This window comes from Sander vitreus, chromosome 6 (genome assembly GCF_031162955.1).
Source record: "Sander vitreus isolate 19-12246 chromosome 6, sanVit1, whole genome shotgun sequence".
Lineage (NCBI taxonomy): Eukaryota > Metazoa > Chordata > Actinopteri > Perciformes > Percidae > Sander > Sander vitreus.
Window position 1 is genome coordinate 12,056,747 of NC_135860.1, and position 21,025 is coordinate 12,077,771.

The window sequence follows — 21,025 nt, forward strand, 5'->3', positions numbered from 1 at the left end:
ACATGACTGTGCAGGTTTACATCAAAGAGACCAAATCCTGCAGTGTCACCCTATTAGCTGTTCTGCGCCTCTTCATCGGCACTCATTTGATCAATTATAGACATTTATTGGCTAAACAGTTGACTTTTCTGGTTTTGAAAGTCTAAATCAATTTCTCATTTAAAAGTAAAAGGACAAAAGGAAGTCGACACATTAGTCAGCGAATAGCAATGGGCAGCGTAAGGCCGTCCTGCTGATGTCACAGCTTGCTGGAGTACAAACAAAGACAACTGTTTGAGATAATTCAATGTTGTTGTGTAGTGCTGTGCACTATTATTTCAACCAACTTTCCTAAAATGTTTCTCTCATTGCAGGAAATTCAAGATCTCATAAAAAGGCAGGTTTTCTCAACCTAACAGTTTTCTTCTCCACATCTCATTAATCTTGTGTGTATGCATGCTTAACATTTCCTCTCATTTCTGTACATCAATCCATCTCCATAAACCTCACCGTGTTGTGTCTAGCAGGTCGATATTCTACCATTCACCATTCAGTCCTCCCCTCTTCCCATTTTGTCCAAGCAGATCTCAGGTCAGGTTTGTTGTTCCAGCGGAGGTGGACACTGAGGTACGCTCCGGCCAGTTTGTGGGGCCCATACAGTACAGGATATGGAAGCACATGAAAAGCTGCCTTTACCCAAGTATGTTCACACTTGTCATTTGATATATCACATGCAAAACAACAACAAAATTTACCTTACTTAATCTCTATTTTCCTACAGATATTACATCAATGACCTTTGACCCCGAGACAGCCCACCCTAATCTGTCCCTGTCCCAGTCTCGCACCTCAGTGTGGTTTGAGGAGGATAAGGACACAAAGGATTTCCAGTCCAACCCACAACGGTTCCACTATTATTACTGTGTGTTGGGCCATCAGAGCTTCACCACAGGCCGACACTACTGGGAGGTTGAGGTGGGACGTAAGACAGCGTGGAGGTTGGGTGTGGCACGAGAAGATGTCCCTAGAGGGGAAATGGATGCCTGTGGCCCTTCCAGTGGCCTTTGGACCCTGTCCCTGAAGGACGGATCTGTCCAAGCCTGCACCGACCCAAAGCCCACCAAGGTCAACGTATCTGTCCGTCTTGTCCGCATCGGTGTGTTCTTAGACTGTGAAAAGGAGGAGGTGTCTTTCTATAATGCTGTTACCATGGCGCCAATCTACACCTTTACTATGGGAACAGTTGAGGTTCCTTTGTTCCCCTTCTATAATCCATGTGACACAGATGACGGGAAGAACACTGCAGCCATTAAGATCTTTAACCCTTCCCTATAATGAGGGGCTGCAGAGATTTCCAACACAAATTGTTAATTTTATATTAGTATAATTACTGTAATTGACAATTATTGCGATTATCAATTAATGGTTAGGATTATTTTTTCAAGCAAAAATGCCAAACATTTGCTTTCTTTTGTCTTTTGTGAAAATAGTTTTGGGCTTGGAACCATCGTGTTGGACAAAACAAGCCATTTGAAGACATCAGCTTGGATTTTGGCAATTGGATTTTGACATTTTATAGACAAAATTATTAATTGAGAAAATAATTTAAAGATTTATTGATAAAGAAAAAAACTGTTAGTTGCAGCCCTGATTATATAATGCACTTACAACTTGCTGAAAAAAATGTTGCAAATAGAGGAACTCTACATTAAATGATTTCAAGAAATGATTTTAAAGAAAATACATATGTTACTGTATTTTTCAGTTTTTAATGCACATCTTCTTCACTGTGATAACTTTAGAGTTTGAGACAAATAAATGTGGTGAAATATGATGCTTCAAATGATTCTTGAACCTGATGTATTTGTAAAAGAGTTTAGGAAAACAAAGGTTGTAATCTACTGCTAAGTTTCAGGGTCCATAGCAGGTGTTGACAGCATTATGATGTTACCTTTGGCCTGTTTATAAATATCTCTGTGCCTGCTTAGCTATGATGTGTCCTGGCGAGGGTATGGAAACTGGGATTAGTGGCACATCAGGCCTGAGGGGTGAGAAAGTGACACGTGACACTTAGAAAAAATGATGGCTGACATTGAGTGAGACGACTCACTGAGATGAAAGAGACAGCTCTGAGACAGAACTGTCCTTCTGCAAGATTGCTGCTCAAAGAAAAGGAAAACGAAGACAACAGGACCGCAAATGTCATAATCGCTTGTTTATTCTTAGTATTCCTTTAGACATGAAATAAAGAAAAAATATTTTCTATACAAAACATCTGTGTGAAGTGTTGTGCAAAAAGGGAGTACAGAGAGAACATGTGGGATGTTACACCACACCCAGGCCAGAACAGCAGAAGTAAACACAGACGATCAGGGCAGAGACAACTCACATAGTGCAAGTAGTGCCAGTGGTATTAAAAGTAGTGGTTTCTATTAGTGGGTTATCAGAGGTGGGTATGATACCAGAGTCCCTCTGGCACCAGTTGTAATAACGCCAATCCCACTCGACTGAGCCTTCGCCGAGATGCTGGTAACGTGTAAACCACAGCCTTGTCCTGCCCACTACACATATCTGCCTCTCTCACATCCCTACTCAATCTGGCTGGAGTGGCTTGGCATTACAATCACTGACAATATACAGTTGGGGCTCAGCACTTATTATGCTACTCAGAATCAAGTGGAAAACCTGAAGGTCAGACTTTCATCATCACTTTCATAATTCATTCATAATTTTGATACAATAAGTCACAGATCTCCTACACATTAGCATATGATAGGCCAGTCAGTGGCACCACGTTGTACAGTCAGGTGAGCAAACAGCTGTCGTGAATACCCTACCTATTAAGAAAAAGGTGCCATTAGGGAGTGTCGGCAAATGACAGAATACAAGCCAGCTATCCATTATACGTTTTAGGCACTAAACAAAGACAAGAGTCACTCAAATATCTTAAAGTTACAATATCTTTTACAATATGTTGTGGCTTTAAACACTTTCACACTCATGAATTAAACACAGCACTTGTTTTCTTCACGTTGCAAGACGATTTAAGCAGGCACATGAATACCTTACTCACAACAGACAGAGAAGCACACATAAAGTACAGTTGTGTCATCCTGTACAAACTGCCTATGCATTCAGCACGCACAAACACTCGGTCATAAATCATTCACACTCGCACATATGTGCGTCACAGGCGTATACACTTAAACCCCAAACACACAATGATGGCAACATTAAAACATCACTCCTTTAGGACAATAAAAGCCTGTTTTTCATGTTGTGGGCATGCTGCAGTCAATGCTTTAAGTGATGTAGGTTAAACATTTTAATACAACATGTAAATACTGTGAGAGATGCTGTGAGTATTGTCAGGTTGGAATGGCAATAACAGCAGTTAATTGATCTAAAAAGATCTAATATAGTCTTGATGGATTTGTACAATATTTGGTTCTTAAATTACCTCAAGACGTTAGTGAATATTAGTATATATAGTATATAGTACTGTATGTGTATATATTTTATATTCTGGATTTAAGGTCTGTGATCAATTTAAATTTGTTTTCTTCTTTATTATTAAGTATAATACAACAACCATTCTATACACTAGAAACATTCAGCCTTAAGAGGGTTAAACTGGTGTACACATGCAATATTTACAAGGCTGGAATATTTGTCTGGTTTGTGTGTCTGTGTGTGTGTGTATGAAAACAATTGTTAACATTGCCAAAATGGGTTTGTGGTTCCTTCACAGATCCAGGCTAGAAATGGGCATATCCAGTGTTTTACATTAGAATGTCTTTGGCCACGTGTAATACATCTGACCATCTGACACTGTCTGTCCATTCAACATCGAGGCCCGTAATTTTGTTTTGTTTTATATTATATTTATTGATCTTAGTATCAAATCTGACATCTAAACCTATCTTCATATCATATGGCTTTTTTTAAATGCTGATGTTTCGCCTGATATCAATTTACTTAATTGATATCTATTCGAAAATCTATTAGTCAGGAAAGCTGCCAAGAAAGGCCAGTTGGTCGTAGATGGCTCAACCTCTTACAATGTTCCTACCATTCACTGATCATTTGATTGCATTTTCATGGCTGTCATTTTGTGCTTCTCTCAAAAAATGCTTTTTGTAAATTTCAATGCACTGAAACTGGACTGTCATTGGTTTCCCAGTGGTCAGTTAAAACATGAGGTAGGGACATGCATTTTGTAACACTAAAATGTATCTGCACACCTCCTTTGTACCATACAAGAGTTTCTAACTAACATTCATTTGTGTTGACTGAACAGCCACATAGATGACAGTGGCATTGATAAAGGCCTAATTGGAGTATTTTGGAGCCATTAAAGATGCTAGGCATTAATGTTTAAGCTTTTGCCAAATTTCGTAGGGCCGAAGACACAGGAACTACTCTGTCAATATCAACAACAACAAAATACTTTAGAGGAAATATCAATTTTGAATAAAAAATAAATAACTGAGTCATTAATTCTAATCTCTGCCAAAGGTTGTGTACTGTAGTAAAATGCAGCCCAGCAAAGGAAAGGGGAGAAAGATTGAAAGAAGGGAGAGACAAAAGAAAAGCCTGAAAGTAGACAAGGAAGGACGGAAGGATAATGAAAGAAACAAGCAAGCATGTTCTAACTATTTGTACTTACCAGACACTTTCATTCAGTATTTCACCTCTGGAAAGCCCAATGTACAGCGAGGACATGGTGGTCCCATTAAGTGCCTAGAGTTGCTACTATTAAACTATGAATAATGGGATTTTTATAGAGCCACAGGGAAATTCAGATCAAAAGCAGTAAAGTGGTTGATCCGGACTTAAGGGATCAGTCTGCAAAACACATTTTAATCATCTGAGATATCCACTGGGAGTCTGAATCTCAATTTTAGAGACTATAAATACAGTAAGTATTATTAGTATGTTCTTGTGGTTGAAGTTAGGCAAAACTAATCTTTTATATATATGTGATCATGTATTGCAGATGTTTCTGAAGCCAGAGGACTAGCACAAGCGTATAACATCCATATTTCAGCTACAGTATGTACAGTGTGTGATCAAAAAGGCTTTCATTTCTGTCTTGAGGATGTCCAATCAAAAGAATGTCATCACACATTTTTGTAGGTTTGAGATGACGTTGGCTGTATATTGCATGCATTTTGTCTGTTTTATCCACATGCTGATAGAGGAACAAGCATTTTAAAAGGGCTAGTTAAGGCCAAATAAGGAATTCTAGAATATTCTTGTTTTATTGAAATGTTGTAAACCTTTTTGCCTACTTCAGTGAAATGTTGTAAACCTTTCTGGCTACCTCATTATGTTAGAAAAGACCTTATGTGGAGTTGCGTAAACTCTGCAAAGGAATTCATTTGCAGTCTGACAGTTTTACTGTGAAGTTACCAAAAAACTGCAGTGTGTATACAACTAAAATGCTTAATTAATCAACAAGCCAACTTGTTATGTGAAGATTATCTTAATCAGAAAGTCTCAAAGGTTATGCGTTAGTGTGTGAGTGAGATACCGTTATCAAAGTAATACTATGTTCAGGCATTAGACATGTTAAATTGAAAGTCCTCGCCCCTGTTTGAGTGGTTCTTCATTATTTGTTAAGGGGTAATCGATTGTCTACAGTGGTGGTAGATGCCGAAAATCTGTGGAGCTTCCCTTGGATTTTTGCAGGGGCAGTTCTCAGGTGGTGGTGGTTGAATCCTCAGCCACGGTCCCGTCTTTGCTGGCCTCCATTGCGGCACCACTTGATTTCAGCTCCACTTCCGGGGTTTTCGGGGGAGCTGCTTTTGGAGCTCCAATAATATCAGGGTGATCTGGGCTTGGTTTGGAATCCAGGCCTTGCTCAGGTGTACCGTTAGTAATAGGTTCTGGTGTGGTTGGTTTCGGGGGGTCAGGTGTGGGAGTCAGGACACTTTTACTTTCAGGTGTTGGAGTGGTGGCTTTAGAAGCAGGTGATTTAGGCTCTGGGCTTGGGCTTGGTGCAGGCTTTGGATCTGGACTCAGACCAGCCTTGGGCTCAGGGCTCAAGGCTGGGCTGAGTTTAACATCTGCTGGTTCGGGCACGTCCAACTTTGCTTCCACTGGCTGATCAGGGGTTTTCTTGGTCTCCGGTGCTGGGGAGGCTTTAGTTTCAGCTACTGGACTGGAATTTATTTCCATAGCTGGTGGAGCGCTTGGCTTGGACTCAGCAGCAGCAGCAGACGGTGGACTTGGTTTGGTTTCAGAGGCAACAGAGATGCTTACAGCCACAGAGTCAAGGTTTTGATCAGGGGCATCAGTGTCAGTGTCAAGTGGGAGGGCGGTGTTAAAGCCAACGCCGGAGTCACTGGTGTCCAGGTTACCAACCCCCACCTCTTTAGAGGAAACCTCCAGACCCTGAGTTAAAACAGACAACAAGGTAAGGCAAGTTTATTTGTATAGCGCCTTTCAACCAAAGAGCAATTCAAAGTGCTTTACAGAAGACATAAAAAGATGTTAAGACAAGATAAATCAGACACACAAGGCAATATAAAGGGAAGATATAAATAGGATTTCAGTAAAATAATTTGGAAGGTAAGCTAAAATTGAATAAAACAGGAGAATAAACATCACAGCTCAGCTACAGTGCAGTGCAAGATACAAATGAATAGTCCCAAATTAAAATTTAATAAGAGGGAGTGGCAAACAGAAAGCTCTGATTTAAAAGAACTGAGATTTGGAGCACCTCTCAGGTCTTCTGGTTGTTTGTTCCAGATATATGGTGAATAAAACTGAATGCTGCTTCTTCATTATAGTTTTGACTCTGGGTACAGGAAGCAGACCAGTCCCAGGAGACCTGAGAGGTCTGGTTGGTTCATAACATAGCAGCAGATCAAAAATGTATTTTGGCACCTAAACCATTCAGTGCTTTATAAACCAACAGTACTATTATCACATCAACTCTTTGTCATACAGGAAGCCACTGCAAAGATCTGAGACCTGGACTGATGCGATCCACTTTGTTGATCTTAGTGAGGACTCTAGCAGCAGCGTTCTGAATAAGCTGCAGCTGTCTGAACGCAGAAAACAGTATAACAATGGAGACATTATTAAAACTTCTTAAAGACTCAGTTTTAAGACATAAATATGATGTATCCTTACTTTAATGTCCACTTCAGTGCTCTGAGATTTCTCTGTATTGTCGGCCTGGGAATGCTTGGATTCCTCACTGAGTTTGGTGATGTTCTTGACCACCTGTAAAGATGCACACAGACAAACAATAGTCATTCACTATATCAGGATGCACATCATCATCACATTGCAAGTTGTATATTTGTCCTTCTAACCTGTCTGAAGGCCTCTCCCTCATCGTCAGATTTCTGGCCAATCTTCTCCAGGGCAGCAGCCCTCTTGGCCCTCTTCTTCACTTTGATCAGGCAGGACAGCAGACAAACCAGCAGAAGGAAAACCAGCAGGCCCAACAGGGCAATGATGGCCACATACAGTGACTCCAGCTTATAGGCTTCATGGAGACATTGTGGGAAAGAGGAGAGACAGAAGTGGGAGAGTAAATAATTTAACTGACCTTTCACTGACGTGTCAAAATTCCAGTGCATGAATACAGTAGACAAAAGAAAATGAATTATTCTTTCTTTTTTTTTAGCCACAATCAAATTATTTTGGTTTTGATATTGTACCATCCTTTAACAGCTACAACAACACTATTAACATCATCATTTAACAGCATTAAAGACCGTTTTTCAACCATTCCTTTTCAGCCCCATCCCCATTCTTACGTTGTATTCCCAGATGGATGCTGGAAACAGTGAACCCCAGCTTGTCAGTAATTTTGAACTCGCCTACATCTGAAGCCTTGACCTGATCCAGAAAAACCCATGAACCCTCCATAGAGAGACGGTCCTCAAGACCAAGCTCCGTTCGGGCCTAGAAAAGACAGACATTCATACACTTAACTTAAAAAAGACCGAACAGCAAGGATACATATAACAGAGATATTATAGAGGAAATAACATAACACCAACTACAGCCATTTACAAAAGACTTACACTGTGAAGTTAACTTAACAACACACACTGAAAAAAGGGTGGGCCATTCTGGATTATATGTCTATTAGCAGCATTTGTCTAAGATTGAACAGGCCTGGCCTTCAGCAGTAGCACTTAAGAAAGCTGCAAAATGATTTCACAATTTCTGTCTTGGTGGTCGGTGTTACAGACGAGGTGGCCCACAGCTATAAAACACTGCAGGAAACCATGTTATAAGTTTTGTAGCTGAATATTATTAACTGGCCGTATCATATGTGCATTTACAAAAGCATCCAGATGTACATTTTATTATACAACAGAAATAACAGTAATATCGACCTTTGTTGTCATTTAGTGATTTAAAAGTTAAAGCCCTTTTAATAACATTTTCACGTACATTTTTTTCTATCTCTGGGGCAAAATACACAAAACAAATAATCACAACAGCGGTGGGACTAAAAAGAAATAAGAGACTTCAATTACACTCGTAAATTCTCCCTTGTCCAGCAGCAGATGGGGTGTGGGGTCATTGTCCGGGCTGTAGTAGAGGTAGACCAAGGAACTGTTGAGTATCAGGTTGATCTTCAGTCTCTTACCGTACGGCAAGGTCACAAAGTTTTGGTGCTCTGCGACACAGAGAGACAGAGGAGAAAGGAGGAGTTGCAATAAATACATCACAGCTCTGTTTACAGGCCCATTGATCACCTAAAATGCATTAGCCTGCTAGAGCCCATTAACGTTTGGGTCTTTAAAAAGCCATTATTGCAGATGAGAACAGTGTAATAACTGGAAAGGAAACAACAACATCCTGATGGAAGGTGCCAGCCTCTTAAAACAGGTCAAGCATGGGAGAAGAAAATATATAAGATCTGTCTACATTTGTGCTCTTACCTTTGACGTTGAGGCACACTTTCCTTTGGATATCACCTTCGGCATTCCTGACAGTGTAGCTACCTTCATCTGCACCCGTGACAGCACTGAGGGTGACTTGGCGCTCATTGGCGCTGATTCGACCCTGGTAGCCATCCCTGGACATCCCTGTACTGGTCAGCAGCACCAGAGCAGGTCTGCAGAAGGAGAAAGTCACAGAGAACAGACTTACCTTAACCTTTCTCAGAAAGTCTGAGACACCTTGTCACAGTGCATGCACATCGTGGTAGGAAAAAGTCATTACAGATTTTGTTGGGTTAAAATATCAGTGTCATTTTGCTGACTTTACCTAGATGTCTGGTTGGCCTCCACAGCACTGGGCCTGTACTCCAGGGTGATGGGAGGAGTCACCCCTAACAGCGGAATATGGTAGTTGTCTCCATATTTAATGATCTGCTCGTTGGAGCAATCTAGAAGGTAAAAGAAGGGTGGTAAACCATTTGTTCTTGAGTAAAAGCATGCAACAAGGTTATTTACAGAGGACAGGAAACTGCCTGACTTTTATTAGAAAGGAGTGAAAGGAGAGAGAAAGTGTATTTGCTTTAAGTGAAGGAAAGAAATGATAGAAATAGAGCTGAAGTGAGAGAAAGGACAGATAGGGGTGAAGGAGCAAGGAAGAGGACGATGATGAGGGAATGGCTTGACAGATGTGGCAAAAAAGGTGGACAGATTGCAGAGAAAACAGCACTGATCCAAAAATATCAGGGCAGCTGAAATGATAGGGTAGGGATACAAACCAAATAGAGGCAAAGGCAGCAAAGACAAGATAAAGACAGGAAACCAGCAGGGAGGGAAGGAGAGAGGAGGGGGTTGGTGGTTAAAGAGCTGCATAATTACTGCCTGGCAGCTCCGGCATGCTCTCACACTCTGAGAACACACACACCTCTTCATCAACTCACAACACAGTCCCTTCATATGGCATATCTTCCACATATTGCTACACTACAGTCGCCTTTATCCATGCTGGGTTTGAGCCCACTCCCTCTTCTCAAGTGTGTGTGTGTGTGTGTGTGTGTGTGTGTGTGTGTGTGTGTGTGTGTGTGTGTGTGTGTGTGTGTGTGTGTGTGTGTAATCTCATCATAAGCAGAGTCCAGAGTCAACACTGCTGCAACTTGTAACTCTCTGAGGACAAAAAGGAGAAATTACCCCTCTGAGTGTTCAGAGTATCATATAATTGGATTAATAAATGTATGCATTAATGTTTAAGTAGCATCTTAACAATTTGATATACTGTTGGGTAACAAGATTTAGGATTGTCATATGTTTTGTAAGTAAAACTTACAAATTAACAATTAAGCTGTCAAATGTAGTGATGTCAAAAGTGCAATATTTTCCTCTAAGAATGTAGTGGAGTGGGATAAAAAGTGGCATAAAATGAAATGGAAAAGGAAATTACAAGTATCTTAAATTTGAGTACTTGAGTAAATGTACTTAGTTACATTCCACCACTGATGTCAAGTCAATTATTCAAGGGTTAGGGTTTTTTAGAGAGTCTCTGCAAAATTAAAGATCAATAGAGATTTTTCACAATTTTCTGACATTTTATAGACTCAACACTTAAAATAATGAAAATAATCATTAGTTGCAGACCTAAGTCATCATTGACTGTCATGGTTAAAGAAGTTTTAGATTGTACTTTATAAAGTTTTTTTTTAAGTTATTTATAAAGTGACCCCCTCCCCTCCTCTTCAATTAGAAAAATGCTTGGACAAAGAGTTATTTTGCTGGTCTGTATTGTATTGAAAGTACAATTTCTAGTTCTATTAATCGTATAAAAACCCTATCTTATTATGACCTCATCTATTTAGTATCACAGATATGATATTCCAAAATGGAACTTGTGCTAATATGATTTACAATTTTATAAATTTGAGTCTTCCATCTGATTTTAAATTAAGAGTTGAAATTCCAGTTCTGCCTGTGAGAGTGTAACATGTCAGTTGAGGCTATTCTTCATTACCATTTCTAATGTATCATACACTAATGTCACCCAGTACCTCGGACTATAAGCATAATGCGTCTGATGTCCTCTGGCTTCTCTGGATTCTTCATAGTGTACACGCCCTCGTCTCCCTCACCCACAGAGTCTATAATAAGGTGGCTGAGGTGGCGGTTGAGTTTGGCCCGACTGTTGACCACGTTACCGTCCCGCATCAGGAACGTGTCACCTGACCGCAGAGAAGACCAGTTCCGAAACGTGACCTCAGACGCGAGTGAGGGCAGCATGATGTGGAAATCCTCCCCGTGGAACAAGGTCATGGAGTCCTCGACTGGATCACATGATGGACAAAGGACAGAGGAAGTGTTTACAGACACTCAAGAGGGCAAGAAAGTTCATAATGTATAATTGATGAGTGATACACTCAGAATTATGCGCAAAGGTACACTAACTCTTACCTTTCACAGGGGCAGAAAGAGCTGTAAGCAAAGATGGAAGAAAATATAAATCAGAAGTGATAACAGTGATATTATGACTCATCTATGACTTCATCATCAGTTCAACTGAAATACAGTGTCTGAGTCCTTTTCTTCTCTATTCCAATAAATTGGTGCTTATCGTTTCTTTCACATATTCTTCAGGATAACTTCATATATTGTCTATTAGACAAACTGAGGGTTTGTTGAATAATGAACTATGAAATTAAACAGTGTTTCCTGAGCAAATACCACAGTGTAGCATAATCAGCTGATTATTGATCATTGGTGGAAAAAGGCACAATTTCCATATTTCCAGACCACTACTGGAGGAAACAGCATCACACATTTTTCTGAACATACCTGTGGTGAGCAGAAAGCTGAATGTGATCACACTGACTGTCGCCATCCTGACTGATTCTTTTGTGCCTAGAAGGAAAGAACAAAGAAGTATGTATTAATAGAAAGTCAACAAAATAAGCAACATTATTGTATTGCCATCATATTTGTACATTTATATGACTACTTTGCTGTCCTCTCTTTCATGTTTGTATGTTCTGAATCAGTAGGGGGTGTTATTAGAGGACAGGCAGATCTTGCTCATCCCTGTTGCTTATTCACAGTGAAACTAGTGTTCATATGACTTCATTGCTGGATGATATCATGACTAAAAGCATCAACCGAGGCACATACAGTGAACTTCACACTCATGTAGACACTGAAAATGTGGTTCTTAGTTTGATTTTGTTGCTTTGCATTGTTCAGAAGTAGGCAGCCGCATTTAATTTGAAGAGGGTTTGTATGGGATTATTTTTGTGACTTTAATTCCAAACAAAACTTCTCAAGTATCAACCAAAAAACACTAACTCAAGCAAAAAAATTGTCACCTCAAAGATAAAACCTCCATACAAAACATTTGTGTAGTCGTAAGCTATTGCTCTTTTATTCGTTTGATAAGATGACCTTTTGTTTTCAGTTCCCTCTGCTTCTTTCTCAATGATCAGTCTTTTGCTCTCTCCAGCACGTTTGCAGTTTTGCTCCCAGCTTTCTCGTTTGCGCGTCCCACGTCTTTGTTTGCGATTCTGACACAAAGCTATCGCGTGGGCGGGTCTTACAGGGGTGCGACCCCATTGGCTAATTCGTCTTCAGTTAGTTTGAGTGACAGCTCAGTGCCTGCCGGCCCCCTGACGTTTCAGTGCAGCTAACGTTAGAGATTTTGGAGGACACACAAACCACTCTAGCGGATTCCTACAAGATTAATAAAGTGTAAGTATTGATCATATATATTGTCTATGACCTACGTTGCAAGCATGGTTACTAGACGTTTGTTGTTTCGTTCTGTTAAGTTACTAGCTAGAATCGCAGACAAAGACTTGGGAAGCGCAAACGAGAAAGCTGGGAGCAAAACTGCAAACGTGCTGGAGAGAGCAAAAGACTGATCATTGAGAAAGAAGCAGAGGGAACTGAAAACAAAAGGTCATCTTATCAAACGAATAAAAGAGCAATAGTTTACGACTACACAAATGTTTTGTTTGCAAGTTTTAAGTTTTATCTTTGAGGTGACAATTTTTTTGCTTGAGTTAGTGTTTTTTGGTTGATACTTGAGAAGTTTTGTTTGGAATTAAAGTCACAAAAATAATCCCATAGGTTTGTCTTTATACTAGAAATGACAAGATTTGGAACACTGTGACTATTACTGTTAGTTTCAATATTGGCTGAAAATATAATACCAACCTTCTAGGGCTGAACGATTAATTGCATTTACAATAAAATCGCAGCATGTAATAACTTTAAAAGACCCTCAAAATAAAACAAGACTGTATGGCTGCAGCCTGGAGCGTCATGTGTCATGTCATCCCGCCTGGTGCCGTCCCCGAGCTTCTACTTTTCAAAATAAAAGCTCGCGTCTGGAATAAAATCCCCGAGCTTCTACTTTTCAAAATACAAGCTCGCATCTGGAATAAAATATCTCTCTTACTTTTCAAAGTAAAAGCTTCCCCGAGCTTCTACTTTTCAAAGTAAAAGCTTGCGTCGACTATCATGCTAATGAATGAAATACTTTAAAATATATTTGGTGTTTTTTAACTAAACAGTAAGATAAATGCAGACTATCATGCTAATGAATAAAATACTTGATATATTTGGTGTTTTTTTAACTAAACAGTAACGGCAATCATACAAATGAATAAAATACTTAAAAATATATGCCTGTCTATAAAATAAATGCAGATTATAGGCAAACAAAAATTCATTCTATGGCTGCAACCTGGAGCCTCCCGTCTCATGCCCTCTCGCCTTGCTGATAAGAAATTGTATTTGCAGCAATGTCCCAGTGAAGTGTGAAAACAATATAGACTATAAAAATAAAAAGGAGTATTGGAAAGAGTGTAACATGTTTATTTTTGTATTCTTGTGTGTGCAGATCCTTGTTATCCATCCTCAGGAAATCCGGTCAGTGTATGTTTTGGTCATTCGATTTTCATTTCATTAACAGATATTAAAAAACAAAAAAAAACGAATGGCTATTTGATTTTCGTTTTAAAATACAAAATTTAAAATTGAAATACAAGGTGTTTTTTCCTTTTCCTTGTCAAAAGGGAATGTGAACATTTTAAACATGCTTCGATTTTCAATTCCTATTTCATATAACAAAAACTTAAATCACTAGAAAACAGAAATTAAAAAATGCCTTTTTCTTTTATATTCTGCAAAGAAAAAGAAAATATGAATAAAACACGAGCGCGACAGATTGGTCTGATTCCCAGCTTAGCTAGAGCGGGTAACGCCAGCTCTGCAGACGGACCAGAGTCAGTCAGCACCGGGGAGCGAACATAGAGCGAATCGGGGACCCAGGTCACAGGTTAGGTTACACCTGCTAGCTAGCTGCAGCGGCAGCAGCGACCATTATAACATTAGACCCAGCACCGGAGGTCTGATCCCCATGATCTGATCCCGAACCGCCGGTGACTTTCTGCCAGATCAGCAAGCTTAACGGCAGCAACAGAAAGTTTGTTGGGATCCTACTTTGTCGCTGTACGGTAACGTTAATGTAACAGTAACGTTACAGCCGTGAACTGAAAGTCTATTTCCTCAGCTGGCTTGACTCTCTTCGGGCGAAGCTGTCTGCTGCGAGTAGAGACGGAGAGTCAGAGGAAGGCAGGGAGAGAGGGGAATAAAGAAATGTATCGAATCGAATGACCAAAACATACACTGACCCTCCTTGATTGCAAACGTGGTCACGAACTTAACCGTGACTCCATCTGGAAAATAATTCGCGATTTCGTATTTTGGCCAGCTGAACGGCATGAGACGGGATGGCATGACATGGGACGGCATGACATGCATGACATGGGACGGCATGACATGGGACGCTCCAGGCTGCAGCCATACCCACCTCAAATAAAACCTGAAAATAACCGTTAACATATATAACGGCTGTTACGTCAGCTGTAGACGGCTTTACCCAGTGTTAAGTTTGAATTAACGTTATTTTAGACTGAATCAAGCTGTCAGCTAGCGGTTAGCCGAATTAGCTGTTAGCTAAACTAACGTTAGCTTCCCGGCAGAGGCTAATGTCAGAAGCGTGGAACAGATCGTGATTCGTGCAGTGTCGTAAATCCTCGTGACGGATCGTGCAGGCAGCACAGATCAGGTACTCACACCCACCAGCATGAGTTCCACCAATCAGAGGCATCACTGTGGGATTGTTCAGGATTGTGGGTAATGAAGTACTTATCCAAGACATCACGAATAAAAGACATTTATCTCAAAACAAGGGTAGTGCCCCATGATTTGTGGTGTCTATATGAGCATATACAATCGTTGAGTCATGTCGGCATGCTGGTTTTAAGTCTACCATCGACGGTTACGATTTTATGGCTTATACTCCAATTTGTCAATGGAGAAATTGCATTGTATTTTTACTTCCGGAACCCGCTGTGGGCGGGACTGTTGAGCTCTATACTGTATATACTATATTTTTACTTATTTAACTGTCTAGTAAAGTTCAAAGACAGTGTTTAAAAAGTGCAATCCACATGTTTACATATGTTTATTACAGTAAATGATAATTAAATGTAAATACTACTAAGTGTGGTAAAGCCACATATTTGTTTTTATATTTCTGCAATCTGCACTTTAGTTTGTGTGATTTGTTTCTGACTTTCATATGAAAGTTTACACCAGGCTTGGTCAGTGCTCAATATACTACTGTGACTGAAGTAGTTAAATAAAAGATGTCATTCATATAAATTCATGCATCACCTAATTTCATCATCACATACAGGCCTGGCCAGTTTGTTTAATATATCTAATATTGTGTTGTTCATACTATACAATGATTTATTGCTTGTCTTTGTTGAATAATACAGAAGACAAAGAGCTTAAAAAAGAATCGCATATTAAATCGCAATCGCAATATTTTTGAAAAAAATCACAATTAGATTATTTTAAAAAATCGTTCAGTCGAACCTTCTGGCTCAAATTCTACATTCAGATCACCCTCAAAATGCAATCAATTGTTCCTTGGATCAAGGTTTATCTGTGCACCAAATACAATGGCAATCTGTTCATCTGTTATGCAGATTTCCTGCTGACATTAAGCACACACACACACACACACACACACACACTTTCCTCCGTCTATAACTGCAAAGACAGGTTTCTTGTAGGCCCCCTTCCCTCCTTTTTGTCCTCATGTTGTATTCCTCCTTTGTGTCCCCTGTTTCTCCAAGTGACTTCCTTACAGTATAAACCTCTTGCTACAAAGATTCAAGAATCTCTTTCGCAGCAGAACTACATTGCAGCTTTAAAAAGTCTTCAAACAAAACAGCACGGAAAAGGGGATCGGGCCAAAACATAATTTCTACAAGCAGGTTTCTGGGAAGAATCCGGATTAATTGCAGCACTGAGGGAGATATTGATGATGTGAACGTCTCTCTTCTGTGCTGAGACATCAGAGGCAACACATCAAGGGGTTGAAGCAATAGAAACTTTCCTGTGGTTTTCATTTTAAAATCCCAGGAGGAGAGCAGGAGGAAACACCTGCAGTGCTCACAGCTAGACAGTGTAGCAGCAAAGTAGCATGCAGTCAAAGTTATCTATATGCTGCAACAGTATCCTCCTTATTATGTAGAAGTATGTACAACCTCATGAAATAATTCAATTCAATAAATAATGAATACGCTCATTATTAATACAAAACAAAACTTGCATCCTTTGAGCTCTTTCTTTCTTTATCTCTTTTTCTATGGTATATGTTCTTTAAAGTGGAATAAGAAATCCATTAGGCTATTGAATCTCACAAAAAAATCTAAAAAACCTCCCTGAAGACACTATCTGCAGAAATTCTTGCAGTCCCTGTAAATTCAATTTATCTGCCATTGCCTGGGGGTTATTATTGGACTTCAGACATAAAAAAACAGCCTGTGATGCAACTTATGTTGAGAAAACCAATGACAGTGTCATTATAACCTAATAGCATACCTGAACTCAATTTAAAACCAGGGCCACGAGCAGATTTATGAGTCAAAGTTAATGTTGTTCAAAGGCCATAGCGACAGGCATTTATGTCTTAAAGAGTCCCTTCTCTTTTAAATGTATGTGGCCACTTGGCTTTGGATCACTGTCAAGGATTGTCTATTGATTATGTGCCTGATTTTAAACAGGGAATAATTCATGAATCTCTAGATTCTTCAAATCGTAGGGGTGAGTTTCCAACAGGAAATGTCCAGAACGAGAAGCGCTGCAGGGCAAACACATTTCCTACACAACGGTTTTGGAGAAGAATCGTGATTAATTGCAACACTGAGGGGATTATGATGATGTGAAGTGCCTTCTGCTACACTGAGGCGTCTGAGGCAACACATTAAGAGATTTTGCTGTGGTTTTCGTTTCCAAAGCCTAGGAGGGGACTGGGAGGGAACACCTGCAGTGCTCACAGTCACACTTTGCAGCAGCTAATAAACATGCAGTAAAGATTAAAGTGTCTCAGTTTGTAACACAGGAGCCATCATAAGACATCCAATCCCTGCCATCTTCACACTGTGTATAAGCCTACGTGTGCCTGTCTTTGTATACGGGCAATCTGAACATATTTTTAAAGAGCAACAGCAGAGAGGCCATTTTCTCTCATTGTTTTAATGGAAATAATTAACATTTCACAGTGTCTGAATCTGACAATCAAAGTTTCTGTTTCACAAAAGGCCTTAAACAGCCCTCTGCACTGTGTCTGCCACATCTGCACACCACACTCTGGGCACAAAGCCCAAAAGCCCACTCATTTTATCGTATCTGAAATAAAATATGGGACAAAGCTGCATCACTCAGAACAGTGTCTCAGGGAAACAAACCTTCAGTGTCCTTTGCGACAGTTTTCTGTATGACTCAAATTACACTGTAACTTTAATACTGCAGTCCCCATCCTTGTTTCGGGAATTTTTGGCCTTCTTCTCTGTTGTTCTCTGCGGACTGAACACTCATGTGAGGCAACTGCATCATGCACTGATCATAATTCCCAACTAAAAAACTGACTGTTGATCCCTGTAGCCATCAGCCTTTAATTAATACAGCAATCTGAGATGTGGGTTGAACGCTGGAGAAAGAGAAAAGTGAAGCGTGTCCATCTGACTGTCACAGCAGTAGGCCTCGTGGAGTCACCGCAGCCAATCTGGTGTTTCTACACAGGAATCTGTGAGGCAAAAATCTTCTCCTTCATTTCTCTGTGATTTTGAGCATTTGAGGCCACAGCTAACACTCACTAAGCACAAACATGAAAGCACATGAAAGCACATGCAATAAGCTATATTATAAGCATATTCAGACACTGCCCTCTGGGCTGTAAACCATGGACACAGACAAGTATGCCTTCTGCTACCCTTTCCTGACTCTCCCTCCCTTTACTTAGCTTCACTCAGTCAGTTGGACTCTCCACTCTTTCTTCCCTCGTCTTCCATTTTCTCACTTCTGTCACCATTCTCAAAGTGTATCACAGCCCTGTTTAAGCCTCCTTGTCCTCTTCTGCTGCCTCCAATAACTTTCTGTGCCTCTGTTTGACAGCTCTGTATCATCTCAAACTTTCTTTCCACCACATTTTGTCTTCTCAGTGTGACTCCTCTCAACCCGAACCGTCCGCTGCCGATCTCGGGACATCTCTCTCATTTTCCTTTGCTCTCTGGATCGGTCTCTCCTTTTTATCATGACTCTTTCATCCTCTCCTCCTCATTATCTTATGTAATCCAAGCCAGTGCATCCCACTCTGAAATCAAAGCCTGCGCCTGTTTTCCTTCTAACTCCAAACTCCCTACTTACTGGAAGGACAGACAGGTCTTTATCCGCCGGGTTTAAAGAGGCGGAAATGCCTTCAATGACTGCAGATGTGGGGACCCTACAAAGCCGCCTCTGTTTCTTTACCCTTCATCATTTCTCTTTCATTTTCACTTTAAACTTTTCCTTTGCACAAGTGATAAAGATAAATGGCTCTATGTGAGGTCCCTCGGATGACGAGGAGGCTCGAAGTGAGCTCAAACACACATTTACAGGTACACAGATGCACATACTGTACCCTCCTCTCCCAGTGCTAGACATTTATAAATCATGAGGCATCAAAAAAAAAGCATTGCTGCACCAAGAGACACACGTGAAAATGGCTGGATGTTTACTTCAGGTGCACCACTTTCAGACAAATATGGGGTCTTCCTTTGCTGAAATGGCTCTGATTATCCCAAATGTCCACACTGGTACCCTCTGCATCACTACAACCCATATCCCGTTTCAGAACAGCACAGCACAAAGAGATGATGCAGGGAAAAGAGGCTCAAACAGCCAGACAATCTTGTCTAGACAAAATCCAAACGTATAATTTCTAAAGTTTATCTTGGCGAGGAAGCCTCTAGCAGCTGACAACCTATTTTCCTCCAATGCTGGCTGCAGTGAACTAAAGGATAAGACAGGTTTCCACCATATTGCTTGCACCTGTCAGATTCATTAAAATCACTGGACGAGGAGCGGGGGAGAGGGGTTGTGGAGCTGTGTGTATTGACAAATAAACAAGGACAAGAGCACAGAAAAGATGTGGAATTTGTTCATGGTAAAAAGAATGTGCTCGTAATACAGCCATTGCTCTCATGTGCTTAGGCCTTCAAGGTGGTCACAGTCTATGAGCAGCACACTGCAGCCAGAGGTAACACAGCCAGAGAGCCTTTAGGCTGGAGCATCCTCTCAGATAATGGATGTTATAAGCTTTTAAGTGTTAACAGTTCAGAACATATTTCCCATTGAGCCATATACCTTCCTTATATAAAGAAAAGGCAGCCCTAATGATATAAGACTATAAAATATTATATATAATTTTCCTATTATAATAATAATAATAATGGTATTAGTAATAATAATAGTTCATACTTTAAATGAGGGTGGATTAATGACTTAACCTGTTTTAATGTAATATGTTTACATTGGTATAAGGCAATAAGACACATTTGACATCATCTGACATCTTACAAAATAAAATCAGCATTATATTGAATCCCACCAGGAGGCTGAGAATTAAATTAAATAAACCTAAAATATCCAAAGAAGGCAAAGCCGGCTCCATCCCGGGACCGTTCAGTCACGGCATGAACATAGCATATATCATCACCTTTCTTCACAGTATAATGTGAAGATGGTGATAAACCTCACAGCTTTGAGTCTAATCAGTCACGTCAGGGTCGGGATAGCCGATAAGCGCATCAACCAGAAAAACTGCAGAATTTAACCCGTCACACACCAGTCATATTTAAGACACACGTCGGCACATGCATGTAAGGAGACGAAAATCGGCGCTCAGCAGCTCACCTACCTTTACTGGGCTGGTCAGAGCTGCGGTGCAGTCAGCGGAGCTGTTGGAATGCTTTCAGAGGTGAAAATCTATGTGGACGTTGCCTGTTTTCTCCCTCGTCGTCTCCCTCTCTTCCAACCTCGCCCCCCTCAAGAGCAGCACTTCACGACTCGGGCTCAACATTTGGAAAGTGTTCAGAATATGTAGGGCTCTGCTCACTCTCGGAGCCACTCGACTCGTGTCGGGAAACACCGCCAACCTTCGCCCCCTGAAAGACACCTATGGTCATCTGACAGTGAGGAGGGGGTTTATTTAATGAGATGTTCGACAGGCATGCCACAGAAGATGCCGATTCAGCAGAAAGCTATGCGCCCATAAACAAATTTAAGCCCAGACATTATGTCCAAGGCAGACCATAATGTGTTCAAAATAGACTTGTATTTGACCTACATGAAGGCCTTGGTGTATTGCTTCCTGGTCAATCCCCACAGACCCCCATAATGCCCAAAATTCCAACTTCCCAGTAGAAATAAACATGTTTACAGCCTGGTACAAAAAACGGTTTTGGTCTCTAAAGCTAAATTCCCCCTTCATGACAACTGTATGTGAGAGAACTGATTGAACAAATACAAAATAAGTCTTAATCATTATATATATCCATAATTTGTCTCCAAATTTTCAACAAAAGTATCTTATCTGTCGATTGGATCAATCACCTTTTGATTATATTTAGCCAATAAGATACCAGAATAATCAAATCTGCACATTTCAACCCCGAATGTAACATTTGTTCACCGTCCAATCTTAAAATACAAACAATCCAGATGTGTTGGAAGATGCTCATCTGTTTAGTACA

At 40.3% G+C, this 21,025-nt stretch overlaps 1 protein-coding gene across 1 annotated transcript; it reads right to left on the minus strand.

Annotated features, from left to right (window-relative positions):
• Window positions 1–2,179: 2,179 nt before the first annotated feature.
• LOC144519441 (uncharacterized) lies at window positions 2,180–20,375 on the minus strand. Its single transcript, XM_078252564.1, has 11 exons — window positions 20,191–20,375; window positions 11,715–11,780; window positions 11,334–11,354; window positions 10,934–11,206; window positions 9,226–9,346; window positions 8,898–9,073; window positions 8,490–8,632; window positions 7,758–7,905; window positions 7,308–7,483; window positions 7,123–7,215; window positions 2,180–6,378 (listed from the first exon to the last, which is right to left on the minus strand). The coding sequence occupies exons 2-11, from the start codon at window positions 11,758–11,760 to the stop codon at window positions 5,683–5,685; spliced, it is 1,893 nt and encodes a 630-aa protein (XP_078108690.1). The 5' UTR covers window positions 11,761–11,780; window positions 20,191–20,375; the 3' UTR covers window positions 2,180–5,682.
• Window positions 20,376–21,025: the final 650 nt, after the last annotated feature.

What these genes read in the sequence shown, in the direction of transcription:
- LOC144519441 (XM_078252564.1), bottom strand. Translation starts at nt 11,760, where the DNA reads ATGGCGACAGTCAGTGTGATCACATTCAGCTTTCTGCTCACCACAG. An exon ending in GAGGCCAACCAGACATCTAG is followed by an intron (nt 9,074 to 9,225) that starts GTAAAGTCAGCA and finishes CTCCTTCTGCAG; the next exon opens with ACCTGCTCTGGTGCTGCTGA. An exon ending in ACAAGGGAGAATTTACGAGT is followed by an intron (nt 7,906 to 8,489) that starts GTAATTGAAGTC and finishes TGTCTTTTCTAG; the next exon opens with GCCCGAACGGAGCTTGGTCT.